General features: G+C 46.2%; 1 protein-coding gene across 2 annotated transcripts; it reads right to left on the bottom strand.

Moving 5' to 3' along the window:
• Nucleotides 1–2,858: 2,858 nt before the first annotated feature.
• On the bottom strand, nucleotides 2,859–17,222 carry LOC108383756 (C-C motif chemokine 3-like). 2 transcript variants are annotated; one of them, XM_073235259.1, is made up of 3 exons: nucleotides 17,081–17,222; nucleotides 3,669–3,783; nucleotides 2,859–3,379 (listed from the first exon to the last, which is right to left on the bottom strand). In XM_073235259.1, the coding sequence occupies exons 1-3, from the start codon at nucleotides 17,169–17,171 to the stop codon at nucleotides 3,289–3,291; spliced, it is 297 nt and encodes a 98-aa protein (XP_073091360.1). In that variant the 5' UTR covers nucleotides 17,172–17,222; the 3' UTR covers nucleotides 2,859–3,288. The 2 variants fall into 2 exon arrangements, with proteins under 2 accessions (XP_073091360.1, XP_017495890.1); XM_017640401.3 differs by lacking the exon at nucleotides 17,081–17,222 and adding an exon at nucleotides 4,390–4,574.
• Between the last annotated feature and the right edge of the window lie 2,758 nt (nucleotides 17,223–19,980).

Here is a 19,980-nt window from a genome sequence, read left to right as displayed (position 1 = left end):
GCTCTCAGAGGAGGCGGGCTGCAAATGCCATCTTGGCGCTCTCCCTCTGCCTGGCAGCCCCTGGCCAGTATCTCCCAGGAAGGAGCTTATACTCTCATTTGAAACCCTGATTTTTGCCATGACTGCTCAGGGGACACCTCCAAATCACCTGGTGTGGTGGCCAGTGGGGCTTATGCTTGCAGTCCAACAGGATTGTATATATTTGCATATTTTAAAAGCTGCTGTCTGAGGGCCTGGCTTCTAATCAGCCTGAATCTAGATGCTGACTGAGATCCTCCCTTTGGGACACTGATAGAGCACACCCTCAACAACTGGGAGCTATTTATTAAAAATAAAATGGGCTGCTTAGACAATCTCAAAGATCGTAAAGACAGCAGAGAGCTAAGGCAAGACTGACTGCCAAGCCTCATCTCCTACATGAGGCCACCCTGTCAAGACTGGGAGAGGTGGCTGTTGCGTCTAACACATAGGAACAAACAGAGTCAGGCAAAATGAGGGAACAGGAGAGTATGTTCCAAAACAGAGAACAAGATAAAATCTTGGGAAAAAAACGAGAAATGAGAAATCTCCGATTTCCTTCCAGTTCTCCTCATCCCTAAATCCTTACTACTGAACAATGCTATCTCCATCGTTCTGACTTTATCCCGGGGCAGAAGGAGCTGGCTCAGTCTTTCCAATGAAAAATGACTCAGGCTCAGGCTACCCCTTTCTTCAGAGAGAGGAGAGAAAGCAGCCAGCCTAGTGGGTTCCACATTTGTGGAGGATAAGTCATTATTTTTCCTCTTCTTGAAGCCCTGTGAAGGGGGTCTTGAGGGAGTATCTTGTAAAACCTTCAAGTGACTTACTTCACAGTTGGATGTTCTAGATGAAGCTCTCAGATTGAGGAGAGATCAGAAATTGAGAAACATGGTTTATGGTGACCCTTGAGGACCCCTGGGCCAAGATTTGCCTAAAGCTAATCTACTTCTTGAAGCTTCGGTTATGTGCACTAATAACTGACTTAACTTTACGAGTTAAGTCAGATTGAGTCAGCTTTTGTGATACTGTAACTCAAAAAATCCCTCACTGATACAGACTTCCGCGCTGAAGTAGCCCGCCCCAGGAAGTAGAACTGACCGAAGGCAGAAGCTGAGGTCAGTCCATGAGGACACCTCTAGCTAACACAACCGCTGGTTACCACCATGGCCTGTAAGATATTTTTACTAAAGCCATCTGCCTACCAAGGTTGCACCAAAAAGGAGAATTAAAGACTTCTTGCATAAGTCTGTAAAGCCATTAAGAAAGACATTAGCTCCCTTTGAAATTTGCTGGTCTGATAGCAGAGAAGGAAAAAAATAATAATTTTCCTGAGAGAGGCCCTTTCTGCTTGCTGCCTGCAGACCAAGCTGACTGAGAATCAGTGATACGGAGCTTGCAGCCTGGAAACGCAGAATTCTCCACTCCAAGGTAATGCTGGTATAAGCAGAAACGGGAAGATGGGACACTAGGAAGGGCCAAAGAGTAGGGCCCGTAAGCAGCCTTATCCACTCTCTCCTCAGACCCCTCCTTTTAAATATCTATCTTTGTGGACTTTGGAATCCTGTTCTTTGTAAAGACGCAACTGGGAAGCAGCCGGAGGCAGGGAGCCAATTATCGTAACCTCCACCCCGTTGTTTCAGCAGCAGAGGGCGATGTGGAGCTAGAAGTCACTGACACGGGAGAGGGTGTGTGGCAGGGACAGGGGCGACCAAGAGCTCCCAGCGCTGTGGCGTGAGGGAGGTTTTCCGAAACCCAATTCTAGACAAGAGACACGAGGTGACAGATTTCCAACTTCTAATTTACCATCCTGAGGAAGTGACCAAAAATAGATCAGAAGCCTCGAAAAATTGGAAGGGAGCTGTATTGCTTCTGAAACCCCAAGGCTGTCCCCAAACACCCTATGACTGCCCCCCAACAGTGGTTCTCAAACTGGCTGTGCATGAACATCACCTCCAGAACTTCAGAATTACTGATGTCCAGGCCCCAACTAAGCCCAGTTGAATTCCTAACTTTGGAGGTGAGGTCCTGGTACTGAGGTTTTTAAAAGCTCCCCCCAAGTGATTCTACTGCAAATTCCATGTAGAAATGCACTGCTCTGCACTTACACTGATCCTTAGGCACCCACCTCCCACTGGAAATAACCTCTATAAGAGGTATTCACATCAAGTAGGGTTACCAGACAAAATACAAGATTCCCAGTTAAATTGGAATTTCAGATATACAGCAAATAACTTCTTTGTATATGTATCTCACAAATACTACATAGAACAAACTTACATTAAAAATTACTCATTCTGTATTCTTATTTGCTAACTCTAGCCCCTATGCTCACCTCCAATATGGCTATGGAGAAAATTACCCCAGAAAACAGAGTGCAGAGCAGAGAGGGTGACCTGGGCTCTCAGCCAACTGGCAGATAGGGAATCCTTGCTAGACTGAAATCAGGGTTTCCTACACTGTCGCTAATGTAAGAACTCAGCACAGCACCCAGTACCTGGAAAGCCCTCAGCAAATGTTAGCCATCATTCTGGGGAAAGCTTTATTTATGAAAATTAATTTGTGTGCACAAAACAGGTCACAGTATGCATCACCTTGCTATTAAGTAGAAAAACTTCTTAGCCATGTTAATTATGATTTGGTTATAAAATAATGTGCCAGTTTCAACTATCCAGAAAAGTGCCTTCAGGGAAATGTCTCTTATCGTATCGCTGTACGGGTACCCTGTCCCTTTTTCATGGTTTCTGCCTCTTTGCATATGTGCCTGCCCCTCCCCCAGTGGTCTCAGCCTGTGACACTGATCAGTGGAGAAAACAAAGCCATACAGCCATCACAAGGAAAACGCTGGTTTACCTTTTATATAAGTGCCTTCAAAAGTTTGAAACACAGTGCTGGGCAAAACCATTCAATAAGCATTTGTTGTTTGATATATATATGATACAAATTCTGCAAAGAGAGCTAATCACACTGATTGATCCACATATTGAGTGTGAGAACTGAAGAGGAAGGAGGGAGGATGGGGAAGAGGATAGCATGAGATGGCAGAGAAAATATTCATTACAGCACACAATTCAACAGTGGAAATTCATTACAAAAGTTAAATAAGATATATAAACTAAAATTAAAGTTAAGGAGGAACCCAGAGTGTGGCTTGGGTGGGGGGCAGTGTGACCCAGAGAAGAGGTGCATTTCAGAGTTCCAATGTCCCAGCTCAGGTGCCTGCTCCCCAATCTGCCCAGAGATGTAAAACCTTCCTCGTAGCTTCTAAGCCACTCAAGCATTCAGCTCCAGGTAGGTGATGTATTCTCGGACCCAGACCTTACCGGGGTCAGCACAGATCTGCCGGCCTCTTTTGGTTTGGAAGCTGTGGAGAGGGGTGAAAGAATTACACATTGAGGAATCTAGCAGGAAATCCTGGGCCCACCATGCTCCCCCTATCTTCCTCTACCTCAGACATCTCAGGACCTGTCCATATGCTCATAAAGTGTACCCTTCACCTTGGGGGCCCCAGACCAGGTCAGAAAGTACAGCAGGTGTCTCCCCTGGTGTCCTGAGCTCTCTTGGTTCTTAGAGGGCTGAGTGCCCTGAGGGGGAGCTTCACCCCAGACTCCCCAGTCTCCTTCCCCAGGATGAGCAGGAAGACCCGTCCTTACATGACACCGGGCTTGGAGCACTGGCTACTGGTCTCATAATAGTTGTCCACAAATTTGCGTGGAATCTTCCGGGAGACATAGAAGAAGCAGCAGGCGGTCGGAGTGTTGGCACCAACTGTGAGAGACAGGACAGAAAGATCCTAAGTCATTATTCAGAAGAAAGGGCAAGCCAGCTGCCCCTTGAGGGTCGGGAAGAATGGGAAGGCACAGCTCTGCTGGGATGCGGAGGGGTGGGGATGTGGGGCAAAGGGGTCCAGTGAGAAGCTGGCATTTCTTCTGTTCCCTGACATTTTATTTTTGTGTCTTTCTTTCGGTTTTTCTCATTCTGTTTGCCTTGGCTGGGGTCTCTGTGTCTCTCTGCGGGGTATTTAGTTCTCTGAACAAACCGCTTTTCTCCCTCTCACTGGGGAGTTCCAGCTGGGAGTTCCTGAGGAGAGCCGAGGCCACAGCACTGGGGGACCAACAGACATAGATACTACCTCCTGCTGAAATCCCAGTGGGGCCTCCATCTTCCCATCCATAAAACGGGACTTCCTCCCACTCTCTCACAGAGTGGGGAAACAGAATCGCTAAAACCCTTTGGGAAGGAAAATGCTCCTTAAGAAATGGCCGCTGAAGCCTCTGAAGTTCTCTGCTTAGAGGCACTCACGAACACGACTTGCATCGTGGCCCAGGCCACAGCCCGAGAGCGGGGACTGGGGGGAAGGGAGGACACACTCACACAGAGCAGGGTAGGTCTGGGAACAGAAGGCCGCGGTGAGGAGCAGCACGGCCAGGGCAGCCACGGGGACCTCCATGACGCCGGGCAGCGAGCAGAATGTGAGCGCAAGCAGAGGCCAAGCAGGGTGGGGACTCGGGGACTTGCAGCTGCCGCCTCCTTCCGGGGTCTAAGCCCGGTCTTCTCTATATAGGCAGCCTTGCAGCCTTACAAGATGGAAACTTGGGGGAACCCGAGGGGTAAATTTTTAATCACAGAGTTGGTATTATGCTGTGAGTCGCAGTAAGCCTGGAGAGCTCTGGGTCGCCACAAAGGTTCAGGCTATGTGCAAGAATGGTTCAGCTGCTTACTTGACAGGGAAATGGTTTCCACGGTGAGAGGAGGTGAGATGATGGTGTGACCCTGAGATCAGGTTAGCAGACACTTTCTCACAAAAGCAGGCCTGCAGATCAAGCAGTTCCCCCATAGAGCTGAACCTTCTGATACCCACCCCAGCTGTCCCAGTGGTATAGCTGTGACATAGAGGATGATGCCATGGAGTCTTGGGAAGCATGACCTCAGCTAAAACCACCCACTGGAAGGAGATGGCAAAACTGGGGAAGCCTCGGCTGTAGAATGGGCAAGATGGAGGAGGGCCTTTCAGGCTTCGGCTCTTCCCATCAGTCATTGCATCTCTACCACATGTTGTGCCACTCAAGTGGCTTAAAATCAGCTTCTTTGTGTTTTAAGTGCCTGACAAGCTTTTGACTGCTGAGGCACCCATTTCAAATTTCCATCTCGAATAAACACATTTCCAGCTACACAACTAGATAAAGAGCCAGGCAGCCCATCCATGAAATTCCCCTTTCAAAAAGCCCTTGGTGATGTAGGTAACCAACCATTCGCATGACCTGCTTTTCCTTCCCATGCTCTAATTCCGCTCTTATGTTTTAAATTCACCAATAAAGAATGAACCCACAAAATTAGTTCAACCATTGTGGAAAGCAGTATGGAGGTTCCTCATAATGCTCAAAATAGAAATACCATTTGACCCAGAAATTCCACTTCTAGGAATTTACCCTAAGAATGCAGCAGCCCAGTTTGAAAAAGACAGATGCACCCCTATGTTTATCGCAGCACTATTTACAATAGCCAAGAAATGTAAGCAATCTAAATGTCCATCAGTAGATGAATGGATAAATAAGATGTGGTACATATACACAATGAAATATTACTCACCCATAAGAAAAAAACAGATCCTACCATTTGCAACAACATGGATGGAGCTAGAGGGTATTAGGCTCAGTGAAATAAGCCAGGCAGAGAAAGACAAGTACCAAATGATTTCACTCATATGTGGAGTATAAGAACAAAGGAAAACTGAAGGAACAAAACAGCAGCAGAATCACAGAACCCAAGAATGGACTAACAGTTACCAAAGGGAAAGGGACTGGGGAGGATGGGTGGGAAGGGAGGGATAAGGGTGGGGAAAAAGAAAGGGGGCATTACAATTAGCATGTATAGTGTGTGTGGGGCACGGGGAGGGCTGTGCAACACAGAGAAGACAAGTAGTGATTCTACAGCACCTTACTATGCTGATGGACAGTGACTGTGAAGGGGTATGGGGGGGGACTTGGTGAAGGGGGGAGCCTAGTAAACATAATATCCTTCATGTAATTGTAGATTAATGATACCAAAATAAAAAATAAAAATAATAAAAAATAAAAAAAGGATGGACTCACAAAACCCGAGGCACCCCAACCTTGACTCCAATAAAGGCAGCCCCCAGGTCTATGCTTGCTCTGTCTCTCTGTAGCAGAGACCTCACATTCTGTGTAACCTTCCAGTACTTGTGAGTAATAAACTTATCTTTTCAAAGTTCTCTGATGGTTGTTGCTGAGGTGCCCCCTGCAATCATAAGAACCACAAGGGCCAGTCCAGCCACATATTGGCTCCAGTAAGGGAAATGTCTGTGGGGCCTGACCACAAGTAGCATGGCCCAGGTGAGGGATCCCAGGCATTTTCAGCCCAAAGCACCTCTAAAGAAAGGCTGAGCCTGACACAAAACAGCAGGTCTCTGGGTTAGCTGGGCTAACATGTATGATAAGCCTTGAAATGCTATGACCCTTTGACTAGCAAAGTGTTCTTCCAGAGATCTAGCCTATGGATGTAAACACAAAGATGAAGAAATTTGTATGCATAATGGTGTTTGTCACAATTTATTTGTAACAATTAAAAATTGACCTATAATTAAATAAATTATGGTATATTCACCTCTTGTAATAATAATTAGCCCTTTAAAACAAAGTCAAGAAATATAAAATTGAAGTCCTCCTTCCTCAAAGATCCTAGAAGCTTTTCTGTTTCCTTCTGGTGAAGTCAAGATGCCATTCCCAGGGTTTGTCTGGCAGCTCAGTGATATCATCAAGGACTCTTCCTAAAACATCTCTCCTTCCCCATCATTGTGTTGGCTTTTCTTCTTTGGGCTTGTCACCTCATGGTAACAAAATGGTTGCTGCTGCTCAGGGATCACATCTTCACAAAGTCTCATCCACATGCACAGGAAGGAGTTTCATAGGAGCAGAGAAAAAGCAATGTTTTTAGTGTTTTTAATTCAAATTGCTCTTTTTTACATGATTTGTAATATGAACTGTAGATTACCTGCAGAAGTAGTAAAAGCTAATTTTAAAAATTCATGAAATACAGAAAAGAATACAAACATTTCATTTCTGAAAGCTGAGTAGGCAGCAGAGCAAGTGCACATAAGGATGTGGGAAGTTTTCCTCTACATTATTCCTGTCTTATTGTGGCATATGTGAATTCTGAGGCATAATCTGAGTAAAATTTATTTCCTTGAAGGTAGAAAAAATCCTACTACCCAAACCTAACCACTATAACATTTTGGTTTATTTCTTTCAAGTGCATTTTTTTTCCTAGGCTTAGGTAGTCCTGCTTGCTTACTTGATTTTTCACTTCTTTTTGCTGTATACCTGGGGCGGTTGAGAGACATTATTGTGGTCATGATATGGATGTAATTTTGTATTTTTCTTATTTATACTTAACATTATAGGACTTTTCTAAATCATTCCAGTATTTTTAAGAACTAATTTATGCAACCATTAGCTGAATGCATTAATATTATCATGCACTATAGTAGCACATTTGGAATTGTTATAAATAAACTGTACCACACATCTATATGCATAAAACTTTCTTCATAAATGAGGTTATTTCCATAGGGTATTTTCCTAGCTGTAGATTTTCTGGGTCAAAAATAAGGACGTTTAAGTCTCTGGATCTATATAGACATCTCATATCTAATGCATGCTCATTTCTATTACCTATTGTTAAACCCAGTGATGGCATGTTGAGACTTATGAATGTTTGATGAATGAAACGATTACTTAAAAGCTGACTTTGTCCCCTGTAGCCCAGGCTTTCCCAATTCTATCTGTCCATCTGGGGCTGGATCACACATGGCTTGGGCTACTGAAGACTGTGGCATCTCTGTAGATGTCACATCTGTGCAGTCAACTAGTGTGTGTTTTGCAGCTAGAAATGTCTGCTCCATGGAAAGTAGTAAGGAATGGTGAACTCATAAGTAGTTCTTGGTAGAAGGAGCCAGCTAAACTTGGTCCTGCAGTGACAACAGCTACTGGCTTCTCCAGCATGGGTTAGTCACTTCCTTAGAAATACTCTGATCAGCATGATGTCACGGGCCTTCGCACCCAGGGTATGGTTTAAGTGTGACTTGTGTGTCTAGGATGCTGTGACCGCATAGATGTCAGACTGCTCTGTGGGAGAAACTTTAGTCTGTAGCTCTTTCCATGTATTTTTAGCTCTAACGCTAACATCATCTCACTTCACACTGTCTAAAATGTTTCCACACAGTCAGCCCCAACAAGTGAGCAGTTCAGCCATTCTTGTATAGCCTGAATGTCCACATGAACCCCAGTACCCTGACATAGGCAACTTGTAACATGACACCATGCAACAACTTCCCCTCTGGCCACCTGCAGCCTCCAGCTCCTGAGGCTCTGAGGTGCCCCTAAGGGACAGGACACGAGTTGGACCCCAGAAGGATGTAGGCAGCAGTGAGTGCCCAGTCCGGTCTTGGCTTTGCCCACATTCCTCTGCCTACCCAGCACTGTTAAGGTCTCCATGGCTTCCCTGGTCAACCATCCTCCAGCAGAGCCCTCACTCACCAGTCTTGTCTGCACTACAGAGTCTACAAGTCAGAGAGTCTTGAACCCTTGTTCTTTCTTCCTTTTAGGGTTGTGCCCCAATGTTCTGAAATGACATCTAAACCATACCACTTAAGTCCTATGGCTTAAGATTCCATAAGTCAAAGCAAAGAACTTCACAGATAGCTTCAAAATGTTCTGGGCCCTTTCCCAAGGAGTTTTATCTATCCTAGCCTCTGGACCTGAAAGGCAGAGGAAGGCTAGGACCTATTTTTAGTCTAACTCAGTTTTTAGGCCTGACTCAGTCATTAACAAGATGCAAACGCCAGGTCTGTTTGGCTCCTAGGAAGAGCCAACTGGACGTCTCCCAAGGAACTCCACTCTCTGGGTGATGTACAGATGTCATCTTGCTGGGAAATGTCTGTAAACCAGATGAAGTTCCCTCAAAAGAGATGGAAAAGGGGCCAAATGTTTTAATAGCTATATTCCCTAAAAGGGGGCTAGAGACAGAATAAAACAGAAGCAGAGAGTAAGGAAAAATTCAAGGTAAAGAAGAAATGCTCAGCTTCCTTGGTTTTGGGTCCTGCTTGAAGTCCTGAGCAGCAACATCTCTGTCAGCTTCTTGGAGTTTCCACCACCCTCATAAGATAGAATAAATTGACTGGGCTTTTCTCAGACTCTTGACTGACACTTTGTCACAGGGCAGATGCCCCACCGCCTACTGCTTCTCTTTTGCTCCCCAGCACTCTCTCAGATTTGTGGCTGACCCACAGCCAGTGTCCCTACCATTGTGGAATGTCAGTAGCATTCCTGCTTCCCAGAGAGAGGCAGGACATGTGGAGGAAAGACAGCTCATGGGGCATGGGCTGGGGAACAGCTAGGCAGGGGGAAGCTTTACTTCTTTCTGGATTTTTTTCTCTCTCCCCGAGCTTTTTGGAAAAAAAAAATTACGTATGAAGCTTTGTATCTTGCTGGTTAGTATGTAATATTAAAAATCAAACATTTTCATGTCATTCTATTTGTATAACAGGCTGGCTAATGGACATCAATTGATTTACTTTATCATTCTAACATTGTAGAGTACATAGTTTGGTGTCAATTATTTAATCATAGACAAGCTGCACCAAACCACATTATCCTTGTAATTCCCCCTATTTGTAAATTCATTTCCATAGGATAGATTCTGAGTAGTTTCTGGTTTAAATAATGGACATTTTTAAGGCTGCTGACCCTCATCCACTTTGCTGTAAGTCCATGGGGCATATCTGATAAATAGACCAATTTCTGGAAAAGCTAAACCCTACTTTTACCATTTTCCTACTGTCAAGCTTTCTGATTCTGTTCTTTCCTGTGGGATGGTTAAGGTTGGCTTACACTGCTGAAGAGTCAGTGTCATTATCACACGTGTCACAGTTACACAGTCAGAACAGCCGTGGAGGCCCATCAGAGCACTCTGCTCCATGGAAAGAGCTGTGACCACTCACTTCAGAGAGGTATCTGTCCTGCAAGGAGGAAACAGGGAAGATCCCTGGTGAGGTCGACTCCTGGTCACCCATCTGGAGACACCTCCTCACAAGCACCCCAGTCAAATTAGCAATGGAACTGTTCTTGTGTCCACCTAAACCTTTCTAGTTACCATAGGCAACCCTGGGTTGTACAGCTCACATGACAACTTGATACTTGCTTAGGCCCCTCCAGTTTCTATGTTCCCATGGCCCTGGGGCTGCCTGTACAGAAGAAGGGAGATAGCTCAGATCCCAGAAGGAGGCCAGCAGTGGTGAGTTCCATCGGAGCAGCTCAGATCCACCCACACCCTCTGCCTGTCCAGCATCAAGGAGGGCCTCGTGGGTACCGTCTTTGTCCCCTGCACCAGGGCCCTCTGCTCCAGGCACATAGGGACTGTGTTGTCCACTTTCCTTTAACAGTTGCTCCCTACAGCCTGGCCAGAAGTCAGTCCACATCTGCCAAGTACAGAGGTCTAAGAACTCCCTTGTGAAGTTGGAGAACCGTGAATGGGGTTTCAAAACAACATAGTTATTTTCTTCAAAAAGGTTCAAAGGAGTCTATTGACCTGGGCTGCAGAATGGGGGTCAGGAGAGGTCTTGTTCTATATTTTAGACAAGTTCACTGAAGTCTAATTTATTGGGTTACTAGCACGAGGTAAAATCTAAGTCTATTTAGATCCTGCTGGTGCTGGTAACTTTCAGAATCACCCAGCGGTTCCCAAGAATTGTAAGAACTGTCTCTACTTTCACTCAGCTGTCATATGATTTCATGGACTAGAAAATGAATTTCCTCAAAGGGAGTTAAGAGAAGGGAGTAGACTTTCTAGATTTGGTTCCCTGTGGAGTAAGATAGAGACCAAAATGGAGAGAGAAAACCAGACTAGGGAAATTAATGAGAAACAGATAAAAAGGTTACATTATTTCCAGTTTCCTTTCCCCCAAGCCTCAGTTCTGAGCTACACTGTCCTCTCTACTTCCTCCTGACCCTCTCGGGCTCGCCTGTGCTCCTGAGCAGCTCCTGTTGTCCCGGCTCCTTCCCAGATAGGGCTTAGACCCCGATCCACCCACCGCCTCTCCTATACCTCCCAGCAGATGCCCTGCAAACCTGCGGTAGCCTGTTTGAAGTCCAGCAGCCAGTGCTCCAAACATGGGGTCACATAAGTGTCGGTATTCCTGCCCAACCCTGGGAAGCCACAGGACGTGGGAGCAGGGGAGTGTCCCCAGGAGTCAGAGCAGAAAGCAGTTCACACGTGCACCAGCTGGTGGATAAGGAGCCAGGCTGAGAAGGCCCAGCCCTCTGGGGACCTTTTGTGCATACAGGACACAGAGAAAGGCCACTGGGCTGCTTCCTGACATGGGATGGGGCCTATAGGGAGCCAGGGGGGTACATGCCCAGAAGTAGAGTAAGAGAAGAGAGAAAGAGACATCAGAAAGGAGGTCATGAGGTTATCTCCCTAAGTCATTCAGGGAAGGGCTGGGAGGCCCTGAGGTTGAGGGAATGATTCCTTCCCAAGGTGGACTAGCCCCAGGCTGCCCAGAGGGATGGAGAGGAAGGGGCCACATGAGGTCAAAAACGTCCTTTACCGTTCTCTATATAATACTTCTGCCCTCTCCACAGCTTTCTCACCAGTAGAGGCCAGCATAGCTGTGCCAGTCCCAGCAATGCCTGGGTCCAAGAAAGCGTCAGGGACCTGGAGGAGGAGGAGGATCCCTGAGTGGCCCCTGAGGAGCCTGTTAGAGGTGTGGGTAGGCCGGGTAGCTGGGACCTGAACCAGGGGAGAGTCCTTGCAACCCCAGAAGTTCCCTTCCCCAACCCTAGCCATGTTCTGAAAACTTTCCTTAATATGTTTATGCTATTTAAGTATTATAAATTGTTTTATTATTTCATGTTTTCTCTGAGAAATCATATGACACCCCTTCACCCCAAGCCCCTTTCCAGTTAATCACACAGTGGACGACTCATATTCAGGGTGATGGTGAAACACTGTGCTCCTGTCTCTGGGTCGACATTGGACCAAATCCATCAACAGATATTTACTGTGTTTTTATGAGCTCTTCACTCTGTTAAAAAAAAATTTCAGAATAAGGCTTCTTTTTGTTTTCTTAAATGAAAATTATACTTCCAGTTATTCTTCCATTTTGCTTTGTCTTGTTTCACTGACAAATCAGGTTCATTGGTTGGAAGGAATGACAAAGAATGATCAGGAAATGATTCTGAGTAAGAAAGAAGGAAAGGGAAAGGGGTTGAGTGTCATTCCATCGACACCAGTCTTTCCAGTCTTTATGCCAGCGACACATTCCTTGTAGGCAAAAAAATAAAAAGCAAAGTATTTAAAACAAATGCAAATTTATATGCCCCAGGGAAACCCACCCCCTTAACATCAAAACAATGTATTCATATGCATTTCATCATGCATATTAATGCATTTTCCTTAAGTTTAGCTTTCTTAAGAATACAAAGTAACAGTTTTAAACTCACATTTACTATGAATTACAGCCTGTACTAAGGGATTTAAGTGCATTGTCTAGTCTTCAAAATATCACTGTATTGTATATACTCTGATTATCCCCCTTTGACATAGGAGGAAATCATTTCAGTAAGTTTAAGAAACTTGCCCAGGGTCACACAGCTAATGTTGGGGTCAAGACTGCAAACCAGAGCAGCTCCCATTCTCCTAATTAGCCATTAGTCTCTCAATGTGCTCCTGTTCCACTTGAAAAAGATTTACCAGAAATGCACAATTCCCTGATGAGAGGAAGCCTACTCTAGGCAAGCAAGAAGTAAGGAACTGGTTTAAGATCCCAGAGAGGACAGAAATCCAGATAGGATCCTGTATTAGAGGCCTCTTCAAGACCCAAGAGGAGGTGGCCGAGGTGAGCCAAACCTTTCACAGCCTCCATGAGCTGGAGCAAAACTGAGAGTGCAGGGCTCCCCAAATGAAGGGACCTTAGGAACCATCCCTGTTTGGGCTGATGCCTTTGTAGTAAAAGTAAGTTAGAAGTGAGCCCGCCTCTGAACAGATAGGAGGCCAGCTCCAGACCCCTGGGTGGTCTAGAAAAACCAAGCACTGAAATTTATTTTTAACATGATCCCAAATGCTATTGCAACAAATGCCTGCCAGAAGCAGCTTGAATTTGGAGACAAGGAGCTGGAAACTCTAATGAATATCATCGCAGATTTATAAAAGACACAAAGAAATTCCAGAACTGAAAAAATGCAGTAACTAAAATAAAAACACAGAGCAGATTGAACCAACTAAAGAAATGTTGGTTAAAGTTAAAACATCAAATGAAACATGGAGAAAAGGAAGAATAGAAAACACAGAGAAGATAAGAGAACACAGAAGGCAGAGGAGGGTATCTGTCATCTGGTTAATTAGAATCCCAAAATGAGAGGAGAGAGAATAAGCCAGCAGATGCAGCCAAAGAGATAATGGCTAAAATTTTTACAAAATTGATGAAAGATGGAATTTTGAAGGTTGAAGGAGGGAGGGTACCATCCCCATGGCTATCAATGGGCCAAGTTTTGTGACAGCCGCCCCTACCATCAGCCCTCGCCTACAGAGGGAAGATGCCAATGCACATTTAGAGATAGATGCTGGTGTCCCTCTAACGGGGGAATCCTGATGCTTTGGTGAAAAGCATGCTCTCTGGGCCATGGAACATAATCCAGTGGGTCTTCCAACGTCACAGGGTCTACTCTCTCCCATACGCCTACTTCCATGAACCTTTTCATCCCTTCCTCCTCCATCTGCCATGCCAATTCAGGTATTTTAACTTCACTGAGCATGTGCCATTGCTCTCTCCAGGCTTCTGGAGTTTTCTTGGCTGCAATTATGCACCAACCCCTTGGAATCCTGGCCAGGAAGTTATATAGCCTGTATCCAGAAAGAGTACCCACAGGTCAGTAAGCTCCCCCTTACCCGGTCTTGTTTAGCCTCCTTGACCAAGCACCTTCAGAGTGCAAACCCAAGCTGTTCCCCCAGATCAGGTGAGTATATGCTTGCTAAATTTTGCTTTATTTGGTGTATAGTCTCTTTTCTCCCTTGTCAGGAATATAATTTACTAACAGAGGAAGACTATGTAACAAGATATGGAAAACATGGATTGTTCTATTTCTATTAAGGAATTATATTAGTAATTAAAATCCTTTGCAAACAAAAAATCTTCATACCTAACTGGCTACTTAACAAGTTCTATCAAACATTTGTGGAAGAAGGATGGTCTTTTAACAAATGGTGCTTAGCAAATGACAAAGGATTTGTATTTAAAATACATTAAGAACTATCAATATTCAACAGTAAACAGTACAATTAGAAAATGAGCAAAAGTCATACATACACATTTCAATGAAAAGGATATACAGGTGGCAAATAAGCAATGGTATAGTGATTGTGGGTTTTTTTAAATCATTATTTTTAAAGATGTAGACTGAAATAGTATAGTAGGTGAATAATGTCCCTGCCTTCCACCCCCAAAAGGATGTCTACATCCTAATCCCTGGAACCTGTGAATATATTAAGTTACACAGCAAAGAGGAATCAAAGTTGTTATCAACTAACTTTGAGATGGGGAGATAATCCTGGATTATTTAAGTGAGCCCAATGTAGTCACAAGGATCCTTAAAAGGGTGGCATTAGTGTCAGTATCAAAGTGATGCAATGTTTAAAAGACTTGACAGCCAAGTACTGTGGGCAGCCTCTAGAAGCCAAAAAGAAGATAAGAAAATGGATTCTCCCTTAGAGCCTCCAAAAAGAAATGCAGCCTTGCAGACTCCCTGGTTTTAAGCCAGTGAGACCCATTTCAGAATTCTGACCTCCAGAACTGTAAGAGAATAATTTACATTGTTTTAAGCCACTGAGTTACAGCAGCAATAAAAAAAAAAATACAAATATTTGCAGGTAAAGTGATAATTGCCATGGTTTTAAAACATGGCCACATTTTCTTTGATATTCATCTCATAGAGAAATGGAGGCTTGTGACTGCTTTGACCAGTAGATTATGGTGGAAAAGATGCAATGTGACGTCTGTGGCTAGGTCATAAAAGGTCATGCAGCTTCCACCTTGTTCATCAAGAACGTTTGTCTTTGAGCCCTAAGACTACCATTCTGTAATGGCTACATGTAGACAGCTCCTGTTGACAGTTCCAGCTGAGCCTGTCCTTCAACCAGCCCAGCCCAAGGGCCAGATATGTGACTGAGGAAGCCATGTTCAAAGTGGATCATCCAGCCCAGAAATAAGGGTTATATATGACTTGGACTGCTTGTGACATCATCATTTATGTCACACCTATGTGGTCAGAGCAGGTGTGAAAGAACATCAGTGTCTTCTGCTCTACAGGAAGGAAACAGGACACAGCTCATAGATGCATGTGTCCTTGCAAGGAGGCCTGTGGCGATACCACCCTGGTCACCTACTAACAAGGGAAATAATTTCTTGTTTCAATGAACTAGCAAACAATTTCTTCAGAAGTGCCCCCCAACCAAAGGAGGCACTCTTGCAGCAACCAAAGGAGCTATTCTTGCAGATACTCTGAGCCCCTGTGTTAACTAAAGTATATTGATAGCCCCTAAGTTATGCAACTCACAGCAGGACACCAACCCTCTTAAATTAGAATCTTCCCTTCCAGTCTGAAGGGTCCCCACCAGTAAGATGGCAAACTTCCGGCTTCTCTTCGGGGTCCTCAGTTCCCGCTGGCGCCACCTGAAGCCCAATCACCTCTCACCCCCCTCCCAATCCCAGCACCTAGCCAACAGCCACCAGCCCCGTAGAAGTGACACCTCAATCAATTCATGCCCCTTCCTATATAACCCAGCACCTTTCCCTAATAAAGCGGAACTCTCCGGTGAATTGCTGCTATGTGTCGCTCCTTTCCTTTCATTGGTGCCAAAACCCGGGAGACGGGACACCCCAACTGGGCCCCGTCTTCCCCCCGACACCAGGAGCAGGTTGCCCTCGTCCTCTTTTTCCGGCGCTAGCTCATCACACTCACCACTCCTCTCTGGCCTTTAGCTAAGTTTTCCCCCCGGAGTGGGCCACTCTTCTCCGAGCTATCGCAGTGCCATTGACTGTGATCGTCCGGCAAGGCCCTGACGCTCGGGGATGAGGAGGGAACGCTCCCCGCCTCAGGCCTTCACGGCTGCGGTGGACCCTCAGGCCCCTCCTCCAACAGTCATAAATCCCCGCCTCAGGCCTTCACGGCTGCGGCCGACTCTCAGGCACCCCCCTCCAACAGCCATAAACGAGGTGACTCCTTTGTGGATGAGAACGCTCCCTTTCCCCCCCTCCTCCTTCTGCTCCGTCCGCCGAAAACGCCTAGCGCTAGGTACCTCGTAACTCCGGCACTCTGCCTTCTTAGGGAAGTCTGGGTGACGACCAACACTTCCGAAGAAATTCCGACTCGTATACGAGTTTCTGCAGACCACCAAGGATCATCGGGGACGCCCTTTGTCTCCTTGTGGTCTGCTTCCAGTCCGAGGATCTCCATTCGTCTTCCCCTGTTTGTCTCCTTCTCTGTCCTTTAGCCATGGGAGCCTCCTCATCCCTCCCTGAAAGTTCACCTCTTGAATGCCTGCTTAAGCATCTGGCTACCCTCTCCCTGATGCCTGATATAAAACCAAAACTTCTCCATAAATATTGCTCCCAAGATTGGCTGACATACCCCGTAGACAATAACAACCAATGGCCCGCAGGGGGAACTCTTGATCCTAACATCACTTGCAATCTTTTTAACTACTGCCAGCGCCTGAAAAAATGGAAGGAGATTCCCTATATCGAAGCTTTCCGCCTCCTCCTCCCCCCCCCCGCCCCCTCCCAAGTTCTCCTAGCCTGCAAGCCGCCGCCCCTGCAGAAGCCTCCCTTTCACTCCCTTCCCCTTCTCCTACAACAGCCCTTCTCCCTTCCTCCCCCACCATCTCCTCCCCCATCTCACCTCCTCTGCCTTCATCCCCCGCAGATTAAGCCTGAGCCTTTCAGCCCCCCCTTTAACTAAGTCCCAAGGGCCTTCTCCGTCTTTGCCCTCATCACCTGTTTCTCCCCTGTTAGGGACCGCCTTTGTCTTCTCACATGTTTGTAGAGAGAATGGGAAAGCACCTTCCCCCATGTCTGAACGCAGCATGGGAAAGCACAAGCTAGAGAACAACCGGTGCAGTCCTTAGAAGTTATCTGTCCACAAAAACATATCTTGCCAAGACTCCTCACTCTGAAAATAGGGAAACCTTGAAGATGTGTAGAAACACTGCCCCTGCTTCTAAATATGCCCTTCCCCCACTTGCAGATGTGGCAGGAATGGAGAACAAAGAACATTCTGTTTACACATTCCATAAGCAATTAACTAGAGCCCTGCTGCAGCTCAGTTAGTAGAGCATGGGACTCTTAATTCAGAGTCATGAGTTCAAGCCCAACTAGAGTGGCAGAAGTAAGCAGCTGAGCTGCTAGCTGGTGACATGTGGGTCCGATTCTATCTTTCTCTATTTTCTTTACCCCCCTTCTGCACTTCAGGACCTGCTTGACTAGGCACGGCTAGACCGCGTCACTCCCCCACAGACTGAGCCAGAACCCTTCAGTCCCCCTCAGACTCAGTCCCGAGAGCCTCCCAAAATTATCGCCCCCCTCCGGGAGGTAGCAGGATCCAAAGACATCGTACACGTTCACGTCCCTTTCTCCTTAAGAGATTTAGCCCAACTAGAGAAACGCCTAAGTTCCTTTTCCACTGATCCCACGACATATATCAGGGAGTTTCAATGGACCCTCCAGTCTTACAGCCTCACACATCATGACATTTTCATGCTCCTGGCCAATACTTTCCTCCCTGAAGAGCGTAGACGAGTTTGGGACTTCACCCAAACGCACGCTACCGAAACCCACAGGACTGACCCCACCTATCCCCCTGGCCCCACTGCTGTCCCGAAACAAGACCCACACTGAGATTATAACACCGCCATAGGTCTCTGCTCTCAAAATATTTTTGCCTCCTGCTTAATAGCAAGTCTGAAAAAAGCAGCTTGTAAAGTAGTCAATTTTCAAAAGCTCCAAGACATAATTCAAAAGAGAGACGAAATCCCCTCCGAGTTCTTAGACAGACTCACTCAAGCCCTATTACAGTATACCAGCCTGGACCCAGAAACACCTGAAGGAAGACATGTCCTTATGACATACTTCCTAGCTCAAGGCTACCCCGACATTAAAGCTAAACTCAAAAAGTTAGAACAGGGCCCCCTACCCCACAGACTGAGATCCTAACAGTGGCCTTTAAAGTCTTCCATAAGCGGGAGGAGGAGAAAGAACACCGTAAACAAAAGGCTGATCAAGCCAATTTCCAAATGTTGGCCCAGCTGATAAAACCACAACCTCGGCGCCCCTCTACAAACAAGCCCCCCCCAGGAGCTTGTTTCAAGTGTGGAAAAGAGGGACATTGGTCAAGGGCGTGCCCCTCCCCCAGATCTCCTACCACCCCATGCCCCAGATGCCACAAAAAGGGCCACTGGGGGTCTGATTGCCCAACCACCCGAAGAGGAGGCTGGACGAACAACCCCCATCCTAAGCCCGCCATAGTAGGGCTGGCAGAAGAAGATTGATGGGGCCCGGGGGCTTCTCGCCCGACCATTTCCATCACCAAACAGGAGCCCAGGGTTACTTTAACAGTAGACGGTCGCCCCATCTCCTTCCTCCTAGACACAGGAGCCACCTTCTCAGTCTTGCGAGAATACTGGGGCCCTACCATGCCTGCCATTACTCCTATAGTCAGGGTAAGAGGTAAACAGATTTTTCCATTAAACCCCCCCCCCCCACTTTATGCACAATCCAAGACAATCCCATACCTTTCTCCCACTCCTTCCTGGTTATGCCCCAGTGTCCCATCCCTTTACTAAGATGGGACATCCTTTCCCTCCTCCACGTTTCCATAACTATATCCACTCCCACAGCCCCCAGTACTCCCTTTCTGATGGCCCTCATAGCCAACGACCCCCCTCTACCAAATGAAAGCTCCAGTTCTGCCCTCATACACCCTGCAAATCCCCAAGTTTAGGACATTACAAGCCCCTCCGTGGCCCTATGTCCCCCTGCCTCTATCAAATTACGTAACCCCTCTCAGTATATCTGTCAGGCCCAATACCCCCTAACCACTTCAGCCCTCATAGGCCTCCAACCCATCATTCAAGATCTCTTAAACAAAAATTACCTCAGACCCACTCACTCCCCATTTAATACCCCCATATTAGCTGTTAAAAAAACCAACGGATCTTTCCACTTTGTCCAAGACCTTCACCTCATCAACATGGCCGTTGTCCCTATCCATCCCTTAGTTCCAAATCCATACAGCCTTTTATCGCAGATCCCTGCCTCAGCATCCCACTTCTCAGTCCTAGATCTCAAAGACCCATTTTTCTATCCCTCTAGACCCCTGCTCCCATGATTTTTTCATCTTCACCTGGGAGGACCCATACACAAGACATTCTAAACAACTCACTTGGACAGTTTTGCCACAAAGCTTCCGAGATAGTCCCCATATTTTTAGACAGGTCCTAGCTCAGGACCTCAAACAGTTTCATCATGATCACTCCAAGTCCACCTTATAATACATAGACAGTCTTCTACTCTGCAGTCTCTCGTGGGAACAGTCTCAACTTGACACTGCCTCCCTACTTAACCTTCTAGCTTCCAGAAGTTACCGAGTATCCCCCGTCAAAGCTCAAATCTCTTCCCCTTCTGTCACTTACCTCAGATTCCTTCTATCTCAACAAAGAAAGTCCATTACCTTAGACAGAAAATAGCTCCTCTCTGACCTGCCCATTCCCAAAACCAAGACAGAAATCCTTTCCTTTCTAAGCCTAGCTAGATATTTTAGAGCATAGATCCCTAACTTCTCCCTGCTCCCTGTTGCCAAGACCCCTATACGACCTCAGCAAGAGCCCCCCTAAAAAACC

Source organism: Manis javanica, chromosome 4 (genome assembly GCF_040802235.1).
Source record: "Manis javanica isolate MJ-LG chromosome 4, MJ_LKY, whole genome shotgun sequence".
NCBI classification, from domain to species: domain Eukaryota; kingdom Metazoa; phylum Chordata; class Mammalia; order Pholidota; family Manidae; genus Manis; species Manis javanica.
The sequence above is the reverse complement of the archived record's forward strand: the minus strand, read 5'-3'. Positions and strand labels throughout refer to the sequence as shown.